The sequence below is a fragment of the Anomaloglossus baeobatrachus genome, chromosome 2 (assembly GCF_048569485.1).
Source record: "Anomaloglossus baeobatrachus isolate aAnoBae1 chromosome 2, aAnoBae1.hap1, whole genome shotgun sequence".
In the NCBI taxonomy this organism is placed as follows: Eukaryota; Metazoa; Chordata; class Amphibia; order Anura; family Aromobatidae; genus Anomaloglossus; species Anomaloglossus baeobatrachus.
The window spans coordinates 749,969,302-749,992,537 of NC_134354.1; the positions used below are offsets into that span (position 1 = coordinate 749,969,302).

Consider the following 23,236-nt stretch of genomic DNA (forward strand, 5'->3'; position numbering starts at 1 on the left):
CTGGGGGCGATCCCGCAGTGCCCGGGGCCTGTGTAAGGGCCGGTCTGGACTGCAAGACTTCTAGTATCTTAGCAGACCATTTGTCCATAGACTGAGCCATGGATTGTGAAAGTGACTCAGAGTTTCTCAGCTAAAACTGCAAACTCTGTCCCTGCCACCTGTACAGGGGTAGCCGGCGGTTCTACCAGGGCCGAGGGTCCCCCCAGTGCCCCAGGCTCCGGCTGAGCGAGTGCCACAGGGCCCGAGCATTGCTCACAGTGAGGGTAGGTGGAACCTGCAGGTAGCATAGCCGCACAAGAGGTACAGGTTGCAAAATAACCCTGTGTCTTGGCACCCTTGCTCCTTGTGAACGACATGCTGTTGTCTCCCAGGAGGATGATCACTGAGGGATATATAGCCACAAGCTAACAGTACAGCCGAACCGAGAAAATGTATACAAATAAAAATATATATATATATATATACACACACACATATATACATACAGTTCGGCACTCTAGGGGTACCAGCACCAGGTGACCGGTGTGGCTTACCGACCGCTCAAGCGGTGTGTGGCCACCAGATTCCCAGCCTCGGGTCTCCCAGAGCTGCAGCCAGAAGTCCTCCACCGGCAGAATGTGCTTAAAAACATGGCCGTCGGCGTTCACAGGGGAGGAGGGAGCTGTGGGCGTAACTACAAAAGTGCGGGAATCTGGTGCCCCAGAGTGATTAGTGAGGGGGGAGGAGGACAGCTAAGTGTGCTCCAGCCCTCACTGTCAGCGTCAGACCGACCGTCCCGCCCTTTCCCCTGACTGGCAGGCCCGGGGGCGGGAGTTCAAGGCACTAGGCCGCAAAAGCCGGGGACTAAAGTTAAAACCGCGGCCGGCAAGCAGGCGCGGTCAGCGCGGTAATCCCGGTCTCATACCAACACCGCAGTCGCTGCAGCGTCTGAGGCCAAAGTGCTCCATGCACCGTCCCCAAGGGGACACAGAGTACCTGTAGATGCAGGGCCCTGTCCCTGATGTTACTCAGTCTCCTGTCCGTCAGAATCCCAAAGGGGCTGCGGAGGGAGCCCGGTCCCAGTGCCTGGATAACCGGATAGGATGCACTTCTCCCAGAGCCCCTAAGGGATGGGGAAGGAAAACGGCATGTGGCTCCAGCCTGTGTACCCGCAATGGGTACCTCAACCTTAACAACACCGCCGACTTAGTGGGGTGAGAAGGGAGCATGCCGGGGGCCCTGTTAGGGGCCCTCTTTTCTTCCATCCGATACAATCAGCAGCTGCTGCTGACTAAAATGGGAGCATGAGTGAATGTGTGCCTCCTTCAACACAAAGCATAAAAACTGAGGAGCCCGTGATGCACGGGGGGGTGTATAGGCAGAGGGGAGGGGTTACACTTTTTAAAGTGTAATGCTTTGTGTGGCCTCCGGAGGCAGTAGCTATACACCCAATTGTCTTGGTCTCCCAATGGAGCGACAAAGAAACTTTGATTGAGAAGGTGTGTCCAAACATTTGGTCTGTACTAATATTATATATTTTTTTTTTTTATACGTATTCTTGGATTTAATTATACATTCTGTACTTGTTAAACCACTTAACCAACAACTGAAGTATTTAGGAACAGGTACTAAAACTAAGCCCCCCGTCACATTTAGCGACTTACCGCGATCCCGAAAATGATGCAACCTGATAAGGATCGCTGGTAAGTCGCTGGGAGGTCGCTGGTGAAAGGTCACACAGTCAGACCTTACCAGCGATGCAGGAACAATACAGGTCACAGTAGCGACCTGTATAACGATCTCAGCAGTCATTGGGACCCTGTCACACAGCGTCAAACACAGCGATGTGTCCTGCCCAGAAGGACATCGCCTTTGAAGAAAATGGTCCAGGACATTCAGCAACGACCGGCGACCTCACAGCAGGGGCCTGATCGCTGGTAGGTGTCACACATAACGAGATCGCTGCTGAAAACGGTGACGCAGCAACGATCTCGTTGTGTATGACGGGGCCTTTAGCGTATGAAGTAAAGTGATCCCAGAAACCTGGTAAGCCTAGCTAGGCCCAGATTAGGGTCCCAAGTGGGGTGCAGGACCAACAACTACGTCTGGTGAAAATGATTTAATATTAATCCAAATATTGTTGACATTTCTACATTAAAATAAGGCATCCTGAAGATCTTGAACCTTAAAGAAACCCTCCTAGAGTTTATAACAGTAGAACATAATTCAATCATTAACAATTTTCAAAAAAACAACAACAACCCCCTATGAGTTCAAAATATGTAATCAGTTCTATGCCATCAAGTGTAGAATAAGCACTTTAGTAGGCTGAAAGGTACAAGAACCGAAAAGATTGGCCAAAAATACCTAAAGGGACTTTAATCTAACTTCACCATCTTACACACTTCTCTTTTTGGTGTGTCTCAAGAACACCGTCCCAACCGTGAAGCCTGGGGGTGGAAACCTCATACTTTGGGGTGCTTTTCTGCAGAAGGGACAAGACGACTGCACAGTATTAAAAGGATAGATGGGGTTATGTATTGTGAAATTTTGGCTAACAACCTCCTTCCCTCAGTAAGAGCATTGAAGATGGGTCGTGGCTGGGTCTTCCAGCATGACAATGACCTGAAACACACAGCCAGGACAACTAAGGAGCAGCTGTGTAAGAAGCATGTCAAGGCCCTGGAGTGGCCTAGCCAGTCTCCAGACACCTGAACCCGGTAGAAAATGTTTGGAGGGAGCTGAAACTCAATGTTTCCAAGTGTCCTCAACGAAACCTGAAAGATCTGGAGAAGAACATGGAGAAGTCGCCAAAATCCCTGCTGCAACGTGTGCCAACCTGGTCAGGAACTATAGGAATCGTCCAACCTCTTTAATTGTAAACATAGGCTTCTGTACCAAATATTAACCCCTTCAGCCCCCGGGCACTTTCCGTTTTTGCGTTTTTGTTTTTTGCTCCTTTTCTTCCGAGAGCCGTAACTTTTTTATTATTCCGTCAATCTTGCCATATGAGGGCTTGTTTTTTGCGGGACGAGTTGTACTTTTAAATGAAACCATAGGTTGTACCAAATAGTGTACTGGAAAACAGCAAAAAAATTCCAAGTGTGGAAAAACTGCAAAAAAAGTGTCATCGCACAATAGTTTTTGGGATGTTTTATTCACCGTGTTCACTATATGATCAAACTGATGTATCTATGTGATGCCTCAGGTCGGTGCGAGTTTGTAGACACCAAACATGTATAGGTTTACTTGTATCTAAGGGGTTAAAAAAAAATTCACAAGTTTGTCCAATAAAAGTGGCGCACGTTTTGCGCCATTTTCCGAAACACGTAGCGTTCTTATTTTTTGGGATCTATGGCTCAGTGATGGCTTATTTTTTGCGTCTCGAGCTGACGTTTATAATGGTACCATTTTTGGGCAGATGCTACGTTTTGATCGCCTGTTATTGCATTTTGCGTAAAACTTGCGGCGACCAAAAAATGTAATTTTGGCGTTTGGATTTTTTTTGCCACTACGCCGTTTACCAATCAGATTAATTGATTTTATATTTTGATAGATCGGGCATTTCTGAACGCGGCGATACCAAATATGTGTATATTTATTTATTTTTTAATCCTTTAATTTTCAATGGGGGGAAAGGGGGGTGATTTGAACTTTTAGGTTTTTTTTTTTTTTATTTTTTAAAACTTTTTTTTATTTTACTAGTCCCCCTAGGGGGCTATAGCAATCAGCAATCCGATCGCTGATCGCTATCTGCTGATCACAGCTATACAGCTGTAATCAGCAGATTCAGTCACTTTGGTTTTCCCTCTGCTCTCGGCCGAGGGAAAACGAAAGTGAAACATCGTAGCAGCAGGCGTCATCACATGACCCTGTGCTACGATGGCAACCACCGATAGTCACGTGATAACACACGTGACTTCCGGTGGGGGCGGCGGTAAGTAACAAACATGGCCGCGTGCATTTAAATCTTGCTGCCAGACTTTGGCAGCAAGATTTAAGGGGTTAATGGCCGCGGGTGGAAGCGATTCCACCCGCGGCTAGCAGGCACACATGTCAGCTGTTGAAAACAGCTGATGTGTGTGCCCATCCACGCCGCCTGCCCGCGGCAGGGGGCGGGGCTTAACGGGACACGATCCTGGACGGATAGATCCGTCCAAGGTCGTGAAGGGGTTAAACCCCTTTACGACCAAGGACATACTGGTACATCCTTGATTACCTCCCTCCGGTTACCGCCGACTCTGGCAGAGAGCCTGCGATAATCCTTGCACATCTGATCAGCTGACATGTGTGGCTAATAGCGCAGGTGAATTTAAATGGCCGCGGCAGGGACCACACCGTTCCCTGCAGCCCGTGACACGATCATGGGCACCAATGTGTTGTCATTGTAACGCAGGGTCGGCTAATGATCCCTGACGCTGCCATAATTCACTTCCTGTGAGAGCCGACACTCACAGGAGATCAGTATTTCTGCTGATCAGAGCGATGCTGTTCTGATCAGCAGAAATGTACAGGCGATTGGACTATGCAGGCATAAAGTACCCTAAGGGGACTAGTAAAATAAATAAAAAATCAGTATATAAAATAAATTAATCTGATCGGTACATAGCGTAGTAAGAAAAAAAAATTCCAAACGCCAAAATTACTTTTTCTGGTCGCTGCAGCATTTCTTTAAATTACAATAATAGGCGATTAAAACATCTCATCTGTGCAAAAAAATGGTACAATTAAAAACGTCAGCTCAAGACGCAAAAAATAAGCCATAACCGAGCCCCAGATCCTGAAAAATGACAACACTACGGATCTCAAAAAATGGCGACAAAAGTGCTGCTCTTTTTTTTTTTTTTTTTTTAAACAAACTTGTTAATTGTTTTCACCCCTTAGATAAAAGTGAAAGTACACATGTTTCATATCTACGAACTCACAAGACCTCAGGCATCACACTGACATATCAGTTTTAACATATAGGGAACATGGTGACTAAAAAAAAAACAAAAAAAAACCCAGGAAACAATTGTGCAATTGCACGTTTTTCACTATTTCTCCACATTTTGAATTTTTCCCCTGTTTTCCAGTACACTATATAGCAGGGGTGGGGAACCTCCGGCTCGCATACGGCCCGCGATGACCTTTTTCTGCAGCTCCCGGGAATGTGCCAGCAAGCTGCGGCGGCCGACCCTTTAAACCCTCATGTGCGCTGCGAGGAAGCGCATTCAGTGTTCACTATTGAACGCTGGTCAATGCCAGTGTGCTCAGGACTTACTTTGTGGGTGGGGTTAGTGCTCTACGCCCTGTCCCACAGAAGAAGACCAGCAGCAGTTTCACAGCTTCCATCTTTGTGTGCGCGCTCCGACTGTGCCGTGTGCGCTCCCCCTGTGGCGTGTGCCCGCTCCCCCTGTGCCGTGTGCCTGCTCCCCCTGTGCGCGCTCCCACTGTAACATGTGTCCGCTCTGACTGTGCAGTGTGCCCGCTCCCACTGTGCTGTGTGCCCGCTCCCCCTGCACCCGCTCCCACTGTGCTGTGTGCGCTCCCACTGTGCTGTGTGTCCGCTCCCACTGTGCTGTGTGCCCGCTCCCACTGTGCTGTGTGCCCGCTCCCACTGTGCTGTGTGCCCGCTCCCACTGTGCTGTGTGCCCGCTCCCACTGTGCTGTGTGCGCTCCCACTGTGCTGTGTGCCCGCTCCCACTGTGCTGTGTGCCCGCTCCCACTGTGCTGTGTGCCCGCTCCCACTGTAACATGTGTCCGCTCTGACTGTGCAGTGTGCCCGCTCCCACTGTGCTGTGTGCCCGCTCCCCCTGCACCCGCTCCCACTGTGCTGTGTGCGCTCCCACTGTGCTGTGTGCCCGCTCCCACTGTGCTGTGTGCCCGCTCCCACTGTGCTGTGTGCCCGCTCCCACTGTGCTGTGTGCCCGCTCCCACTGTGCTGTGTGCCCGCTCCCACTGTGCTGTGTGCCCGCTCCCACTGTGCTGTGTGCGCTCCCACTGTGCTGTGTGCCCGCTCCCACTGTGCTGTGTGCCCGCTCCCACTGTGCTGTGTGCCCGCTCCCACTGTAACATGTGTCCGCTCTGACTGTGCTGTGTGCACGCTCCCACTGTGCTGTGTGCCCGCTCCCCCTGCGCTATGTGACTGCTTTCCAGATGCACTGAGCCCGCTCCTCCTGTGCTGTGTGCCCCCCCTACCAGGGGTCTGTGCCCCCTATGGATGTGTGCCCTCCCTCCCCCAGGGCTGTGTGCCCTCCCTCCCCCAGGGCTGTGTGCCCCCCCCTCCCCCAGGGCTGTGTGCCCCCCCTCATTGCTGTGTACCAATCCCAGTGCTGTCTCTGCTCGACCCAGTACTGTCTGTGCCCCAAAGCCATATTTATGTGTGGCGCCCCTGAAGCTCCAGTCACCACAGAGGTACTGCACCTCAGTCAGAGGTGTGGGACCCCGTTCCCTGGTAAGGAGGAGGCTGCAGACTGCAACACACACACACACTCCCTACTAATTTGGCGACACCCCATCAGGCCATGGTTCTTACACAGCCAGCTTGGGGGTGGGGTTTAGTTAGTGGGTGGACACTAAAGGGCACTTTACATGCTGCGATGATAGCGATAATCGCTAGCAAGCGTACCCGCCCCCGTCTGTTGTGCGTCACGGGCACATCGCTGCCCGTGGCGCACAACATCACTAGGAACAGTCACACATGACTTACATGCCTAGCGACGTCGCTGTGACCGGCGAACCGCCTCCTTTCTAAGGGGGCGGTTCGTTCGGCATCATAGCGACGTCACTAAGCGGCCGCCAATAGAAGCGGAGGGGCGGAGATGAGCGGGCCGAACATCCCGCCCACCTCCTTCCTTCCTCATTGCGGCCGGCCGCAGGTATGAGGTTGTTGCTCGCTCCTGCGGTGTCACACATAGCGATGTGTGCTGCCGTAGATACGACAAACAACCTTGCTACTGAAGAGACAACGATATTTGGTAAGTGAACGACGTCTCACATACCAACGATTTTTGCCTCTTTTGCGATCGTTTAAGGTCGCGCATATTACTGTAGTTACACGCTGCGACGTCGCTAACGATGCCGGATGTGCGTCACAAACACAGTGACCCCGACAATATATCGTTAGCGATGTCGCAGCGTGTAAATGGCCCTTTAGAACTATGAAGAAAGTGAAATTAGTCAGAACAAGTTTGGAAGAGAATGGAGTAGGAGGTGCAGGAGATAGGTCCTAGGGGACTTGAGCTGAAAAAGCTCCCCCAGGAGAGAAGGGGTCCTAGAGTACATGGGAAGTGCGCCATACACCCATGGTCTCGTTCCATAGCCGGCATACTGGAGTGGAGGGACTTAGTCGCAAAGGGGACCGGCCCCTCAACTAGTGGAGAACTACAAGGCTCAGCTAGGAAACTGGAGGTTAATGCTACTGCAAGTACTTGAGCCACATCCACACACATCCAGTGAAAAGGTGACCACATAGGGCCAAGGGATAGAGCTTCAAGCCACCCGACAGGGTCCGCGGACACCGGCTCGGGGCACTGTGTGTGAGAGCGCAGGGCAGGAGGGAGAAGCCAGCGCAGGAAGACAACCAGGGAAGGTGTACAGAAGGGAACACCGGTCTTGGCCTCCGAACTACCCGGGATCGGCTGGAGCCTCATCACAGCAGGTCTCAGAGTTGCATAGTTACATAGGTTGAAAAAAGACCTAGGGTCCATCTAGTTCAACCTTCAAAGTGCTCTGAGGGCAGCATCTCAAACTGTGAGTAAAGACCTTGTGACTACCAGTTATTCCCTGCGCCTCCGTCCCTGCACCCCGCCTTTACATCTCTGCCATTACAGACTACTACTCCCAACAGCCCTGGGGCCCAGCTCTACCTGTGGAGAGCTATACCAACTCAGCTGCATGACCACCGTTCCCCAGGGAACTGAATAGCAGCGACGGCACCTATCTTGTCGCATACCACATGTGGCGTCACAAACTATCATTCCTTGTAAATATAATCCCCACCATCATCTTCCATTTAAACGACACTGCCGGCGTCACGAAACCGGGCCCTGTCGCCGTGACATCTTTCGAGCAGAAACAAAGCCGGCCCAGTGACGAGTAACCCCAGGCCCCAATGCAGGCGTGTCATATGCTTCCCAGTGATGTATATGCCCTCAGCCCCTCCAATGATGTATATGCTCCATCCCCGCCTGTATTATATATATATATATATTATATATATATATATTGTGAGACTGTGACCGGGGTTATCTATGACGGCCGGTATGTCTTGCCCCGGTTGTGCTCACTCCATGATAGAAAGTAAATCCACTCTAGGGTTAATACTGTTTCCCTACAGGCTGAAGGAAGGGTTAAATGGAAACAGGAACAAGGGCAGGTGTGCCGGGTGTGAGGGAGTGAACACAACTCCCTGAGTTCTCTGCTGGAGAGGCACATGTATATTGGTGTGGACTTTTGTTTGGACATTAAACCGTGTGCTGTGAAACTTAATGCCTGGATCCCGTGTCTTCTGCTGCGCAGCCGACCGTGCTACCTCACATATGGTGGAGAATCGGCGGGCATCCCAGCCGGTGAGGTGTAGCTTCCTTTTCTGGTGACCCGGTAGCACATGTCCTGGATTCAAGCGGCTATTCTACGGCCCAAACCCAGCGACGCCATGGAGGACATACTAAAGCATTTGGCTCAGGCTAATGCACAGCAGCAACAGACCAATGCACACCTGCTCCAATCCTTGAAATCGCAGGACCAAAGACACCAAGAACAGCTGGTTCAGGCCAATGCACGTCAGCAGCAAGCCTTACAATTGCAGGAACAAAGACATCAAGAACAGATGGTTCTCCTGGCCAAGTCGATCCGTGCTGGACCGGCAACAACCCCGGAACCGGGTGATGACGGCAGCGTCCAGAAAGCGGTGAGACAAGCGTTGCAAAAGATGACCCCGGGGGATGATGTGGAAGCGTTCCTGGCGGTGTTTGAGCGGGTGGCCGAGCGGGAAAAGCTGCCGACCCCCCAGTGGGCTGAGGTATTGTCGCCCTATCTGACGGGGGAACCCCAAAAAGCGTACCTGGACCTCTGTACCGAGGACGCCATTGACTATGTGACCCTAAAAGCCGAAATACTGGCACGGTTGGGGGTGAATACCTATGTACGGGCTCAGCGGCTAAATCAGTGGTTCTATGAGGAAGCCAAACCCGTACGCTCCCAGGCCTATGACTTGTTGCATCTTGTAAAAAAGTGGTTGCAGCCTGACACTCTGAGCCCGGCGCAGATGGTGGAAAGGGTAGTAGTGGATCGTTTTGTGCGCACTTTACCCGTCACCGTTCAACGGTGGGTAGGACAGGTTGACCCGAGTACCCTGGACCAATTAGTGTCCCTGGTAGAGCTGCATGTGGCTACGCAGGACTTGATACGGGACACTGAGACTTTGCGTACCGCCCGTCGGTCCGGCCCCTCCAAGCCTAGGGCCAAGGACCCACCGCTGACAACGGTGCAGGAGTCCCCTACCGTCCCGTCTGAGGCCGCGGCCGCCAATCCTGAGGTCCGGAAGGTTCTGTACCCTAAACGACAACCCGTCAAGGGGGTTTCCGTCCCCATTAGATGTTGGCGGTGCCAGCGGGTGGGACATATGGAAGCCCAGTGTCCACTCACCATGGAGCCCATGGATTGTGGGGTTACCCGGCGGGGTTCAATGTATGCTCAGGTGATGTGGATGTGTACCGCTGACCTGGTCTCCCCAGAGACGGAGCCCCACTTGTGCCAAATACAGGTGAATGGATGTCCGGTTACAGGATTGTTGGATTCCGGAAGCTTAGTGACCCTTGTGCGATCCACCTTGAGGGCTAAAGTAAAGGCCACAGGACGTACCGTGGGGGTGGTTTGCATACATGGGGACCGCCGAGACTATCCCACGGGGATTGTCACCATCACAGCACCTTGCGGTCAGGTGCAACATGAGGTGGGACTTCTTAACACTCTTCCTTATGACGTGATCCTAGGAAGGGATCTGCCCTATTTTTGGACTTTATGGAAGGGACCCCCTAAGTCTCCTCAGATATTGGTCAGTCCGGGACCTGAGCCCTACAATCCTGAATCCGGGACACCTGCCGTAGGGGTCCCCATGATAGGGACAGAATGTGAACCCGATAGGTCGCCCCTAGAGGTATTGGCAGGAGAGGCTGAGACGGTCGAACCCATCCCGGAGTTGGAGGCGCCCCCGGATACGTTTGGGACTGCCCAACTCCAGGACCCTACATTAATACATGCCCGGAGTCGGGTGACAGTAATTGACGGGGTGGCACAGCTGCCCGGTGCCCAGGTAAGGTACCCCCATTTCGCTCTTAAGCAGGATTTACTCTACCGGGTAGATGAAATACGGGGCGTGGGGGTAGAGCAGTTGGTGGTGCCCCAGCCGCATCGTCGGCGGGTCCTCGACTTGGCTCATAAACACCTGATGAGTGGCCACCTAGGGGTCAAGAAAACGCAGGAGCGAATATTGCAAAGGTTCTATTGGCCCGGAGTCTTTGGGGAGGTAAAACGGTTCTGCGAAACCTGCCCGGAGTGTCAGCTTACCGCACCCCTGACCCATTTTCGCAGTCCGTTGGTACCGTTACCCATTATAGAAGTCCCTTTTGAACGGATAGGGATGGATCTGGTGGGGCCCCTCGTAAAGTCCGCTCGAGGGCACCAACACATCCTAGTGATCGTTGACTATGCCACCCGGTATCCCGAGGCGATACCTCTCAGACATACTGCAGCAAAGCTTATAGCTTGGGAGTTGTTTGCTGTGTTCTGCCGGGTGGGGTTGCCCAAGGAGATCCTTACGGATCAGGGGACCCCATTCATGTCTAAAGTGACCAAAGAGCTATGCCGGCTACTCCAGATCAAGCAGTTGCGTACGTCTGTGTATCATCCTCAAACGGACGGTTTAGTCGAGCGTTTCAATAAAACCCTGAAAACCATGCTCAAAGGGGTAATTTCAAAAGACGGGAAAGACTGGGATATGATGCTTCCCTATTTGATGTTTGCCATCCGTGAGGTGCCACAGGCATCCACGGGGTTTTCGCCTTTTGAATTGTTATACGGGCGACATCCCCGGGGATTGTTGGACCTGGCAAAGGAAACATGGGAGCAAGAGCCCACCCCCCATAAAAGTGTGATTGAACACATTTTGGGTATGCAGAACCGCATAAGCGCGGTCATGCCAATTGTGAAGGAGCATTTACAGGAGGCTCAGGCCGCGCAAAGCGGCCGCTACAATAGACAAGCCACCGTGCGGACCTTTAAACCCGGGGATCGGGTGTTGGTATTAATCCCCACGGCGGAGAGTAAATTCCTGGCTCAGTGGCAAGGCCCCTACGAGATAAAGGAAAGAATCGGGGTGGTTAACTATAAAGTATTGCAGCCCGGTAGGCGGAAACCTGAACAAATATACCATGTCAACCTATTAAAGCCTTGGCAGGAACGGGAAAGCCTGATGGCTGTTTTTTCCCCATCTCCCTCCTCTTCGGGTCGTTCACCTCCGGCTCCAGCGACCTCCGGAGAGGACGAACCGGAAGTAAGGATTGGAGAAGCCCTCACCAAGACTCAGAGGCAAGAGGCCAGACGGTTGGTTCAGCAGAACCCCGATGTCTTCTCCGAGCTGCCCGGTAGGACCAGTCTGATACGACATGATATTGTCACCGAGCCCCACCTGAAGGTACGCCTGAAGTCATACCGGGTACCGGAGGCTCGACGACAAGCCATATCGGAGGAAGTAAAGACAATGTTACGCCTGGGGGTCATCGAAAAATCCCGGAGTGAATGGGCTAGTCCGATTGTCCTAATACCAAAACCCGATGGCTCCTTAAGGTTCTGCAATGACTTTAGGAGATTGAACGAAATATCCAAGTTCGATCTCTACCCCATGCCCAGGGTGGATGAGCTGATTGATAGGCTGGGACAGGCGCGGTATTTTACCACGCTCGACCTGACCAAGGGGTACTGGCAGGTGCCACTGACGGAGTCCGCCAAGGAGAAAACCGCTTTTGTTACGCCGGAGGGTCTCTTCCACTATGTTGTCTTGCCTTTTGGGTTACATGGCGCTCCGGCCACGTTCCAGAGGTTGATGGACTTAGTGCTGGAACCCCACCAGGCGTATGCATCAGCGTACCTTGATGACATCATTATTTACAGCTCCGATTGGCAGACCCACTTGGAACAGGTACAAGCGGTGGTGGACGCGCTTCGAACAGCCGGATTGACAGCCAATCCCAAGAAATGTGCGTTGGGACTCACGGAAGCCCGCTACTTGGGCTACGTGATAGGCCAAGGAGTGATTAAGCCCCAAATTAACAAGGTTGAGGCAATCCAGAAGTGGCCTAGACCCCTGACCACGAAGCAGGTTAGGGCCTTCCTGGGTATCGTGGGGTACTACAGGAGGTTTGTAAAGGATTTTGCGGGACTATCAGCCCCCTTGACGGACCTTCTCAAAGGCAAGAAGTCAGTCATGGTGCGCTGGACTCCGCAGGCCGAGGACTCCTTCCGGGCCCTGAAGGGGGTCCTGTGCGGACAGCCCGTTCTCATACACCCTGATTTCCGGAAGGAGTTCATAGTACAGACTGACGCCTCAGAGGTCGGCCTGGGGGCAGTGTTGTCTCAGGTGGTTCAGGGGGAGGAACACCCCGTCACCTTCTTAAGTAGGAAGCTCACCCCTCCCGAGCGGAATTATAGCGTAGTGGAGAAGGAGTGCCTGGCGATCAAGTGTGCCTTGGAGTCCCTACGCTATTACCTGCTGGGACGGCAGTTTCGCTTGGTGACGGATCACTCTCCACTGGTCTGGATGAGGTCCGCCAAGGAACGGAATGCCCGGGTTACCCGGTGGTTCCTTTCTCTGCAGAACTTCCGGTTTACGGTTGAACATAGGGCCGGTAGGTTGCAGGGCAACGCCGATGCCTTGTCCCGCGGCCCGTGTTTGATGGCGAGAGTTCAACCCCGCACGCTTGAACTGAGGGGGGGGGGGGGTATGTGAGACTGTGACCGGGGTTATCTATGACGGCCGGTATGTCTCGTCCCGGTTGTGCTCACTCCATGATAGAAAGTAAATCCACTCTAGGGTTAATGCTGTTTCCCTACAGGCTGAAGGAAGGGTTAAATGGAAACAGGAACAAGGTCAGGTGTGCCGGGTGTGAGGGAGTGAACACAACTCCCTGAGTTCTCTGCTGGAGAGGCACATGTATATTGGTGTGGACTTTTGTTTGGACATTAAACCGTGTGCTGTGAAACTTAATGCCTGGATCCCGTGTCTTCTGCTGCGCAGCCGACCGTGCTACCTCACATAATATATACATATACATACATATACATATACATACATACAGTTAGGTCCAGAAATATTTGTACAGGGACACAATTTTCGCGAGTTGGGCTCTGCATGCCACCACATTGGATTTGAAATGAAACCTCTACAACAGAATTCAAGTGCAGATTGTAACGTTTAATTTGAAGGTTTGAACAAAAATATCTGATAGAAATTGTAGGAATTGTACACATTTCTTTACAAACACTCCACATTTTAGGAGGTCAAAAGTAATTGGACAAATAAACCAAACCCAAACAAAATATTTTTATTTTCAATATTTTGTTGCGAATCCTTTGGAGGCAATCACTGCCTTAAGTCTGGAACCCATGGACATCACCAAACACTGGGTTTCCTCCTTCTTAATGCTTTGCCAGGCCTTTACAGCCGCAGCTTTCAGGTTTTGCTTGTTTGTGGGTCTTTCCGTCTTAAGTCTGGATTTGAGCAAGTGAAATGCATGCTCAATTGGGTTAAGATCTGGTGATTGACTTGGCCATTGCAGAATGTTCCACTTTTTTGCACTCATGAACTCCTGGGTAGCTTTGGCTGTATGCTTGGGGTCATTGTCCATCTGTACTATGAAGCGCCGTCCGATCAACTTTGCGGCATTTGGCTGAATCTGGGCTGAAAGTATATCCCGGTACACTTCAGAATTCATCCGGCTACTCTTGTCTGCTGTTATGTCATCAATAAACACAAGTGACCCAGTGCCATTGAAAGCCATGCATGCCCATGCCATCACGTTGCCCCCACCATGTTTTACAGAGGATGTGGTGTGCCTTGGATCATGTGCCGTTCCCTTTCTTCTCCAAACTTTTTTCTTCCCATCATTCTGGTACAGGTTGATCTTTGTCTCATCTGTCCATAGAATACTTTTCCAGAACTGAGCTGGCTTCATGAGGTGTTTTTCAGCAAATGTAACTCTGGCCTGTCTATTTTTGGAATTGATGAATGGTTTGCATCTAGATGTGAACCCTTTGTATTTACTTTCATGGAGTCTTCTCTTTACTGTTGACTTAGAGACAGATACACCTACTTCACTGAGAGTGTTCTGGACTTCAGTTGATGTTGTGAACGGGTTCTTCTTCACCAAAGAAAGTATGCGGCGATCATCCACCACTGTTGTCATCCGTGGACGCCCAGGCCTTTTTGAGTTCCCAAGCTCACCAGTCAATTCCTTTTTTCTCAGAATGTACCCGACTGTTGATTTTGCTACTCCAAGCATGTCTGCTATCTCTCTGATGGATTTTTTTCTTTTTTTTCAGCCTCAGGATGTTCTGCTTCACTTCAATTGAGAGTTCCTTAGACCGCATGTTGTCTGGTCACAGCAACAGCTTCCAAATGCAAAACCACACACCTGTAATCAACCCCAGACCTTTTAACTACTTCATTGATTACTACTTCATTGATTACAGGTTAACGAGGGAGACGCCTTCAGAGTTAATTGCAGCCCTTAGAGTCCCTTGTCCAATTACTTTAGGTCCCTTGAAAAAGAGGAGGCTATGCATTACAGAGCTACGATTCCTAAACCCTTTCTCCGATTTGGATGTGAAAACGCTCATATTGCAGCTGGGAGTGTGCACTTTCAGCCCATATTATATATATAATTGTATTTCTGAACATGTTTATGTAAACAGCTAACATAACAAAACTTGTGTCACTGTCCAAATATTTCTGGACCTAACTGTGTGTGTGTAATATATATATATATATATATATATATATATATATATATATATATATATATATATATATATATATATATATATATATATATATATATATATATATATATATATAATCTATCTATCACAGGAGACGTTGGGGGAATATACATCACATGAGGGGCTGGGGCATATAGATCACATGAGGGGCTGGGGCATCTCCTGTAATGTATATACAGGAGCCCCAGCGTCTCCTATGTGATGTATATACAGCAGTCCCGGTGTCTCCTATGTGATGTATATGCGCCCAGCCTCTCCTGTGATGTATGTACAGCAGTCCCAGTGTCTGTTATGTGATGTATATCATTTACCAATCTTATTATCACAAAGAGTTGACTGCGCTCCAGACTGACAATCCTGGAAAAGCAGTTGTGAGAGCCAACATGATCAATATCACTGAAAATTAACCGCTGAACAAAAGAGAAGCAGCTCCGGCCACCACAGTAGGGGTGAGTTAATTAATTGTTTGATCAAAACGTAGCAGGGTAATTTTCACAATGATAATTTTGTGCGGCCCCCTAAAGGTTGGTAGAAATTTCCAAATGGCCCCCGGCAGTAAAAAAGATTCCCCACCTCTGCTATATGGTAAAACTAATGGTTTCATTGAAAAGTACAACTTGTCCCACAAAAAATAAGCCTTCATATGACAATATTGAAGGAAAAATAAAGTTATTGCTCTTGGAGGAAGGGAGGAAAAAAATGAAAATTTAAAACAGAAAAAATCGCCCGGGGGTGAAAGGGGCTACGTTCTGTTTTTCTATTGTATCAAATACTTATTTCATGCAATAAAATGCAAATTGATTATTTAAAAATCATAGAATGTGATTTTCTGGATTTTTTCTTTTATTCTCTCTGTCACAGTTGATGTGTACCAATGACAAAAATTACACATCTCTCCATTCTCTGTAGGTGGGAAAACTTGCAAAATCAGTAGTGGATCAAATACTTATTTCCCCCAATGTATATACCAACACTCCCAAGCGGCATAACATTATCATGACGAGAACTTTACCTAGAGGCGTCCATTGTCCTGATGAACCGGAGAGTAATTTCAGGTGGAGCGTCACACTGGGGTCTTGGAAGAAGGCCTATGAACAATAATGAACATTGGAGTATTTTATTTATTTACTAGCTGTAGTACCCGGGCGATGCCCGGGATAGTAACGGTCTCTTTCCCCCTGCCTCTGCCACTTTCCGCCTGCCTCTGCCTCTTTCCGCCTGCCTCTGCCTGTCTGTGTCTTTCTCTGTCTGCCTGCCTCTGTCTCTATCCCTGTCTGTCTCTTTCCCTGTCTGCCTCTTACTCTATCTCTGTCTGTCTCTTTCTATCAGTCTTCCCACCGACATCTTATTACTTCACACATAAGCTTCTTATGCTAACAATTTCTTTTGTTCCTATAGCAACCAATCACAGCTGCTATTAATAACCTATAGCTCGCAGCTCCTTTGACTTTAATGTAAGCAGGTTTTTTGGAGAGTAACTGTAAAGCGCGGGGTTAAATTTTCCCGTCAAAACTTAGTCTGACTTTCCCTGAGTCACATTGGGCGTCTGTGCAAAATTTCGTGATTGTAAATGCGACGGTGCGGATTCCTTTAGTGGACATGCACGCACGCACGCACAGCTTTATATATTTGATTTTTTTTTTTTAGGCAAATGCTGAGTATAATAAATACATAATATTTAATCAATTTCTGTAAAACTTCCAAATCAGAACGATCCCTTTTAGAGCCAAAGCTCAATAAATGTAGCAAAAGGGTGCACCGTCACGTATGAATATTTTTATCTGCCCCTTCTTTTACTGTCTGTAGGATAGAGGTGCTGGATGGTGACAAAAAGTTTTTTTAAACCACTCGCGACACTTTTTAATAAAGTGGCTGAGGCTTAAAGGGAATCTGCCACCAGGTTTTTGCTCCCCCATCTGAGAGCATCATAATGTAGGGGCAGAGACCCTGATTCCAGTGATGTGTCACTTACTGAGCTGTTTGCTGTCATTTTGATAAAAATCACTGTTTTCTCTGCTGCAGATCTAGCAGTTATACAGAGCTCATGAATATGCTGGACTACCTGTAGCACGCCAAGTAGTCCTGTAATGATAATCTACTGCTGATTAATCAGTGATTTTATCAAAACTAAACCAAGCAGTTCAGTAAGTGACACCGCTGGAATCAGGAGCCCCTATGTTATGCTGCTCTCAGATTAGGTGGTAAAAAACCTGGTGACAGATTCCCTTTAACAGAATAGGTCAGTGCCATCCAACAGATTTATTAGAATCTATGTCAGATAATTGCGCAAATTTTGCACTTAAGATTCAGACATTCAACAACGCAAATATGCCTAATTTTTTTTTTTAAAGAGGCCAGTGCATACACTTCTTAATAAATGGCTCTTTACATCAGCACCTCATAAGAAACGACAGACTAAGTAAATGCCCCCTGATCACAATTGGAGTGGCACGGTGTAAATATGGAAATGTCATTAACATACGTTACGTCTGCTGGACACAATGCGAGTCGCGCTGGCATCTGATAAAGTCATTTATGAGAAACGTTACGGTCTCAGGTAGTAAGTCTGCCACTAATTACATGCACAGATTTTGGGATTAGTATCACTGCCGTTCAATTTCGCCTCCAATTCGCGCTAACTCGTCTGACAGCTGAATGGTTAAGAAGAAGCAGAATGGCGTGACGGAAAAGTCAACCCGTCCTACAATTGAACCAAGTAGTAAAGGGAACGCATCATTAAAAATGTGTATTTTTGGGAAAGCGGTGTAGACTATATAAATTAGATCTCATTTTTAAGGGGTGGGGCATTTATAGCGGATCTGTCCCCAGAGCATGCACTCCTGTGAAATGACGGCATATAACATACCCAATGGTACAATATTATCAATAAAGGAATACAGTGGATGTGTCCATCAATCATATTTCACAAGAGGTGCAAACTGCCCCTCCCCCCCGGCATTGATGGTCTGACTATAGCCCTCATCCAAGAAAACATCTACCGTATTTTTCGCTTTATAAGACGCACCTGATTATAAGACGCACCCCCAAATTTGGTGAAGGAAAAGAGATTTTTTTTTTTTTAATGTTAAATGGGGTCCATCTTATAATGCCAGTGTCCCTCTAACAAATCATATAGGGTATATGTCCCTCATAGCCCCCCATCCTAAAATTAGCCCCCTTAATCTGGATATGGCCCCCTTATATTGAATATAGCCTCCTTGTGATGGCACACGTTCCCCTGTGTTGCCCATGGCCCCTATGGATTGCATACATTCCCCTGTGCTGCCTATGGCCCCCTATGGATTGCATACATTCCCCTGTGCTGCCCATGATCTCCTATGGATTGCACACGTTCCCCTGTGTTAGATAGCGCCCCCATGCTGCTGCCCATGGCCCCTATATAGATCGCACAAGTCCCCCTGTGTTAGATATCGCCCCCAGGCTGCTGCCCATAGTAAAATAAAACCCTCTTTCCTTACCTCCTCCAGCGCTGATCTCCCTCCTGTCTCCCTCCATGCCTCTCTTCCTTACTTCCTGGTTCTCAGTGCGGTCATGTGATCGGCACAGCAGGCTGAGATCTCTGCCTGCCTGATCACAGTGGAAGCAGGGACACGGGGAGACACGCTGGAGGGGGCAAGTAAAGCTTTTTTATTTTAGAATGAGCAGCAGCATGGGGGCCATATCTAACAGGGGGGGCATGTGCCATCACAGGGGCGCGCAGAGACTTATAATATGCACCGCTCCCCCAGCCCCTCACTGCGTGCGATTTCAGCACCACCGGAGATTGACAGCGGCTGTGCATATTATATGAGCGGGAGCAGGAGATCAAACGCTGCCGCCGCAGCGTTCAGCTGCCCCCAGCACAGCGCCCCCACCTTCCCTGGACCCTGCAGTATATTATATATATTATATATATATATATTATATATATTATATATATATATATATATATATAAATAAACACACATACTGCAGGGTCCAGGGAAGGTGGGGACGCTGTGCTGGGGGCAGCTGAACGCTGCGGCGGCAGCGTTTGATCTCCTGCTCCCGCTCATATAATATGTACAGCCGCTGTCAATCTCCGGTGGTGCTGAAATCGCATATCGTATATTCGGCTTATAAGACGCACCCCCTACTTTCCCCCAAAATTTGGGGGAACAAAAGTGTATCTTATAAAGCGAAAAATACGGTATTATATAGAGATAGATATATATATATATATATATATATATATATATATATATATAAAAAATTGCCTTATTCTGTCTGTCTTGCTCCAAAATTACGTCATTACAGTGACAACCATCGCCACACCGCGCGCGCTAAAGAGCCTACGACCAATGGCTCAGCTAACGGAACAGCCCGAACTATGGGCCGACAGGACGACGCCCGACACTTTTCCCCGCACCCACACGGAGCCCCGACTCCCCGGTGAGTGCTTCACCCCCGGGAGGCCACACCGGCAACCCAGCCGCATGTATACACTGAACACAAACACGGTCACACACACAGTGTCACACACACACAGTGTCAAACACACACAGTGTCAAACACACACAGTGTCAAACACACACACACACAGTGTCACACACACACAGTGTCACACACACAGTGTCACACACACAGTGTCACACACACACACACACAGTGTCACACACACAGTGTCACACACACACAGTGTCACACACACACAGTGTCACACACACACACACACACCTGTCCCCAGCCATGCAGTCCCCAGCACTGACGTCCTCAGCGCCATGGTCCCGCTCGGCTCCACCCCTCCGCACATGTCAGGAATGTGGCTGCACCATGATGGGGGCACATACCAGCAATGGGCCACATCACAGCATCAGCATATTTTTACTTAACTTTACACTGTTCATGGCCTTCTTTCATTACAAGCCATGGACATCATTAAACATTAGACTCATCTATTAAAACTGTTCCTTCTGTTGTTTGTCATTTTAAAACCAATAAACAATTATAAGAATATTAAATTAACCCTAACCCCTCCAGTCCATAACCTACATACACATTCTAGACTACCCAATACCTTAGAATCGGCCCACCTTCTAGTCAGGTATATAAAGCTACAGATATCTTCCATCTTCCTTTTAGCAAGTGTCAGGGATCAAAGAGGATAGTGCCCCCCCAGTCCATCCCAGACACCAATGTGCTCGATGAGTTGACCCCTTTAAGGAGAACCTGTCAGCTCCCCTGACATACGTATTTTATTAAATATGCATTTCCTTAATGACAATTCTAGATGGACCCCCCCCCACACCTTCATATTGCGCCGTTCCTCGGTTATTCCTTCTGGAAATGTATAAATAAATTGCCGAATGTGAGAGATTGCGTGTCCCTGCGTGTTATGATACTATCCAATCAGTGTTCACAATGCCAAGCTAGATAAGGCCACACCCTCTTTGATCAGGGAAATGGCAGCACCCAGTTGGCAATTTATGTATAAATTTCCAGGAGGAGTAAGAGAGGAAGGCGCAATGCACAGTTATAAGAAAAGATGCTCCGGAATTGTCATTTCATGAGTCACATAATTACTATTACAGGCGAGTCAGGACCGGTCCTCTTTGACAGTTTGGATCGTAATAGTCCCTAGATTTGCACTTCCTCCCAGGAGAACCTCTTGCAAGTCGTTAAATCTCCTTGTTACATAGGTTGAAAAAAGCCCCCATCCAGTTCAACCTTCCTCCACCAATTATACATTTGGTCACTAAGTCATTTGTAACCAACAATGTTTTGTGTACTGAGGAAATCATCCAGCCCTTTTTTAAAAGCTGTTATAGTGTCTGCCATTACTACCTCTTGTGGTCGGCATTCCACAGTCTGACCGCTCTAACTGTAAAGAACCCTTTCCTATTTAGCTGTCGGAATCGCTTTTCTTCCACTCGCAGTGAGTGCCCCCTGGTCCTTAGTATTGTCTTTGGAAGAAATAAGTCATGTACCAGTCCTTTATATTGACCACACATGTACTTATACATATAAATGAGATCTCCTCTGAGATGTCTTTTCTCTAAGCTAAAACATATCTAACTATTTCAACCTGTCATCATACGGGCGGCCTCCATTCCTTGTAATAATCTATTTGCCACCTTTGAACTGACTCTAACTTCTGAATGTCCTTTTTAAAATGTGGAGCCCAAAACTGGATCCCATATTCCAGATGTGGCCTTACAAGTGATTTATAGAGGGGTAACAATATGTTGGGGTCCTGGGATCTAATCTCTCTTTTTATACACCCTAAAATCTTGTTTGCTTTAGCAGCTGCTGCCTGACATTGAGTGCTGCTGCTCAGCTTATTTGTAATAAGAATACCCAAGTCCTTTAATGCTGACAAACTAAAATAATTATGAAATTAGTGAGATATCAATTCAGCCAAGAAATCCTTCAAGATTGAGAGGAAAGACTCAGGAGGAGAAGGTTTCTTCTAGGCTGATAACTAGTGGGACAAACATTACCACCAATATGATACCCAGGGAACTAGTCCGATTGCCATAGTGGAGTCAGGAAGGAATTTTTTCCCCATTGGAGCTTGTGTGCCACATTGGGTTTTTTTTGCCTTCCTCTGGATCAACATGTTAGGCTACGGGTTGAACTAGATGGACTTAGGCGGGCTTTGCACACTGCGACATCGCAGGTGCGATGTCGGTGGGGTCAAATTGAAAATGACGCACTTCTGGCATCGCATGCGACATCGTAGTGTGTAAAGTCTCGATGATACGATTAACGAGCGCAAAAGCGTCGTAATCGTATCATCGGTGCAGCGTCGGCGTAATTTATAATTACGCTGACGCGACAGGCCGATGTTGTTCCTCGCTCCTGCAGCAGCACACATCGCTGTGTGTGAAGCCGCAGGAGCGAGGAACATCTCCTACCGGCGTCACCGCGGCTTCCGTAGGTTATGCGGAAGGAAGGAGGTGGGCGGGATGTTTACATCCTGCTCATCTCCGCCCCTCCGCTCCGATTGGCCGCCTGCCGTGTGACGTCACAGTGACGCCGCACGACCCGCCCCCTTAACAAGGAGGCGGGTCGCCGGCCACAGGGACGTCGCACGGCAGGTGAGTGTGTGTGTGAAGCTGGCGTAGCGATAATTTTCGCTACGCCAGCTATCACCACATATCGCTGCTGCGACGGGGGCGGGGACTATCGCACTCGGCATCGCGGCATTGGCCTGCGATGTCGCAGTGTGCAAAGTGCCCCTTAGAGTCTCTCTTCAACCTTAAAAACTATGATACTATGATGATACAACCTACCAGGACGAAGTCCTCCTTCTGATAGGCCTGGAAGTACTGGTCATAGCGGAAGGTTTGGGCTGTGATTCTCCCATTCATGGACCTGACATGGACAGAAATATACAGGTTATATCGACAATTACAATTCCGTAGAATTAAAGACATAGACATACAGATCAATAACTCATTAAAAATGCACAACTCCACCTGTTTTGGATGTAGAAATGGGCCCCCTTACCCCCTTGGACTCCTGTGCGGTTGTACAGCTGCACCAATGATGTCGCCCCTGCATCTCAACCCCCATTCATCACTGCTCTTTTTACCCATCTCTGGAGTAATTTGCTTTTTGTCATTCTCCTTAGAACTTGCACCTTATTCTCTATAGTTTTGCTCCACTTATAAATGTTCTCATTTTTTAAAGTGCACCATTAACCAGGATTTTCCTATATAACCTAAAGCCAGTGCTATACTGGCACTATCAGGCTGATTCTATACATACCTTTAGTGGTCAGATAGGATGTTTAGGTTTTGAAACACAAGCAAGTAAAGTTTATAAAATGCGCAGCTTGTTGAGTGACAGCAGCTGAGGATCATATAATATATTCATAGTTCTCCCCTCCCCCTGTTATAATTAGCACTAGAAGGTGGCCCGATTCTAACATATCGGGTAGTCTAGAGTGTGTATGTAGGTTAGCAGATTGAATAATAAGTTAATGAATGGACTGGAGGGGTTAGGGTTAATTTAGTATTCTTATAATTGTTTATTGGTTTTAAAATGACAAACAACAGAAGGAGCATTTTTAATAGAGGAGTCTAATGTTTAATGATGTCCATGGCTTATAATGAAAGAAGGCCATGAACAGTGTAAAGTGAAGTAAAAATATGCTGATGCTGTGATGTGGCCCAATGCTGGTATGTGCCCCCATCATGGTGCAGCCACATTCCTGACATGTGCCCCCATCCTG

At 48.6% G+C, this 23,236-nt stretch overlaps 1 protein-coding gene across 1 annotated transcript in view; it reads right to left on the minus strand.

Moving 5' to 3' along the window:
• Nucleotides 1-23,236, minus strand: part of CFAP300 (cilia and flagella associated protein 300) — a 105,604-nt gene that overhangs the window by 62,816 nt on the left and 19,552 nt on the right. Inside the window, exons 2-3 of the mRNA XM_075337469.1 lie at nucleotides 22,293-22,374; nucleotides 16,031-16,106 (exon numbers count right to left, since the gene is read on the minus strand). Of these exons, the coding sequence (XP_075193584.1) occupies nucleotides 16,031-16,106; nucleotides 22,293-22,374 (158 nt within the window). The remainder of the gene's footprint in view (nucleotides 1-16,030; nucleotides 16,107-22,292; nucleotides 22,375-23,236) is intronic.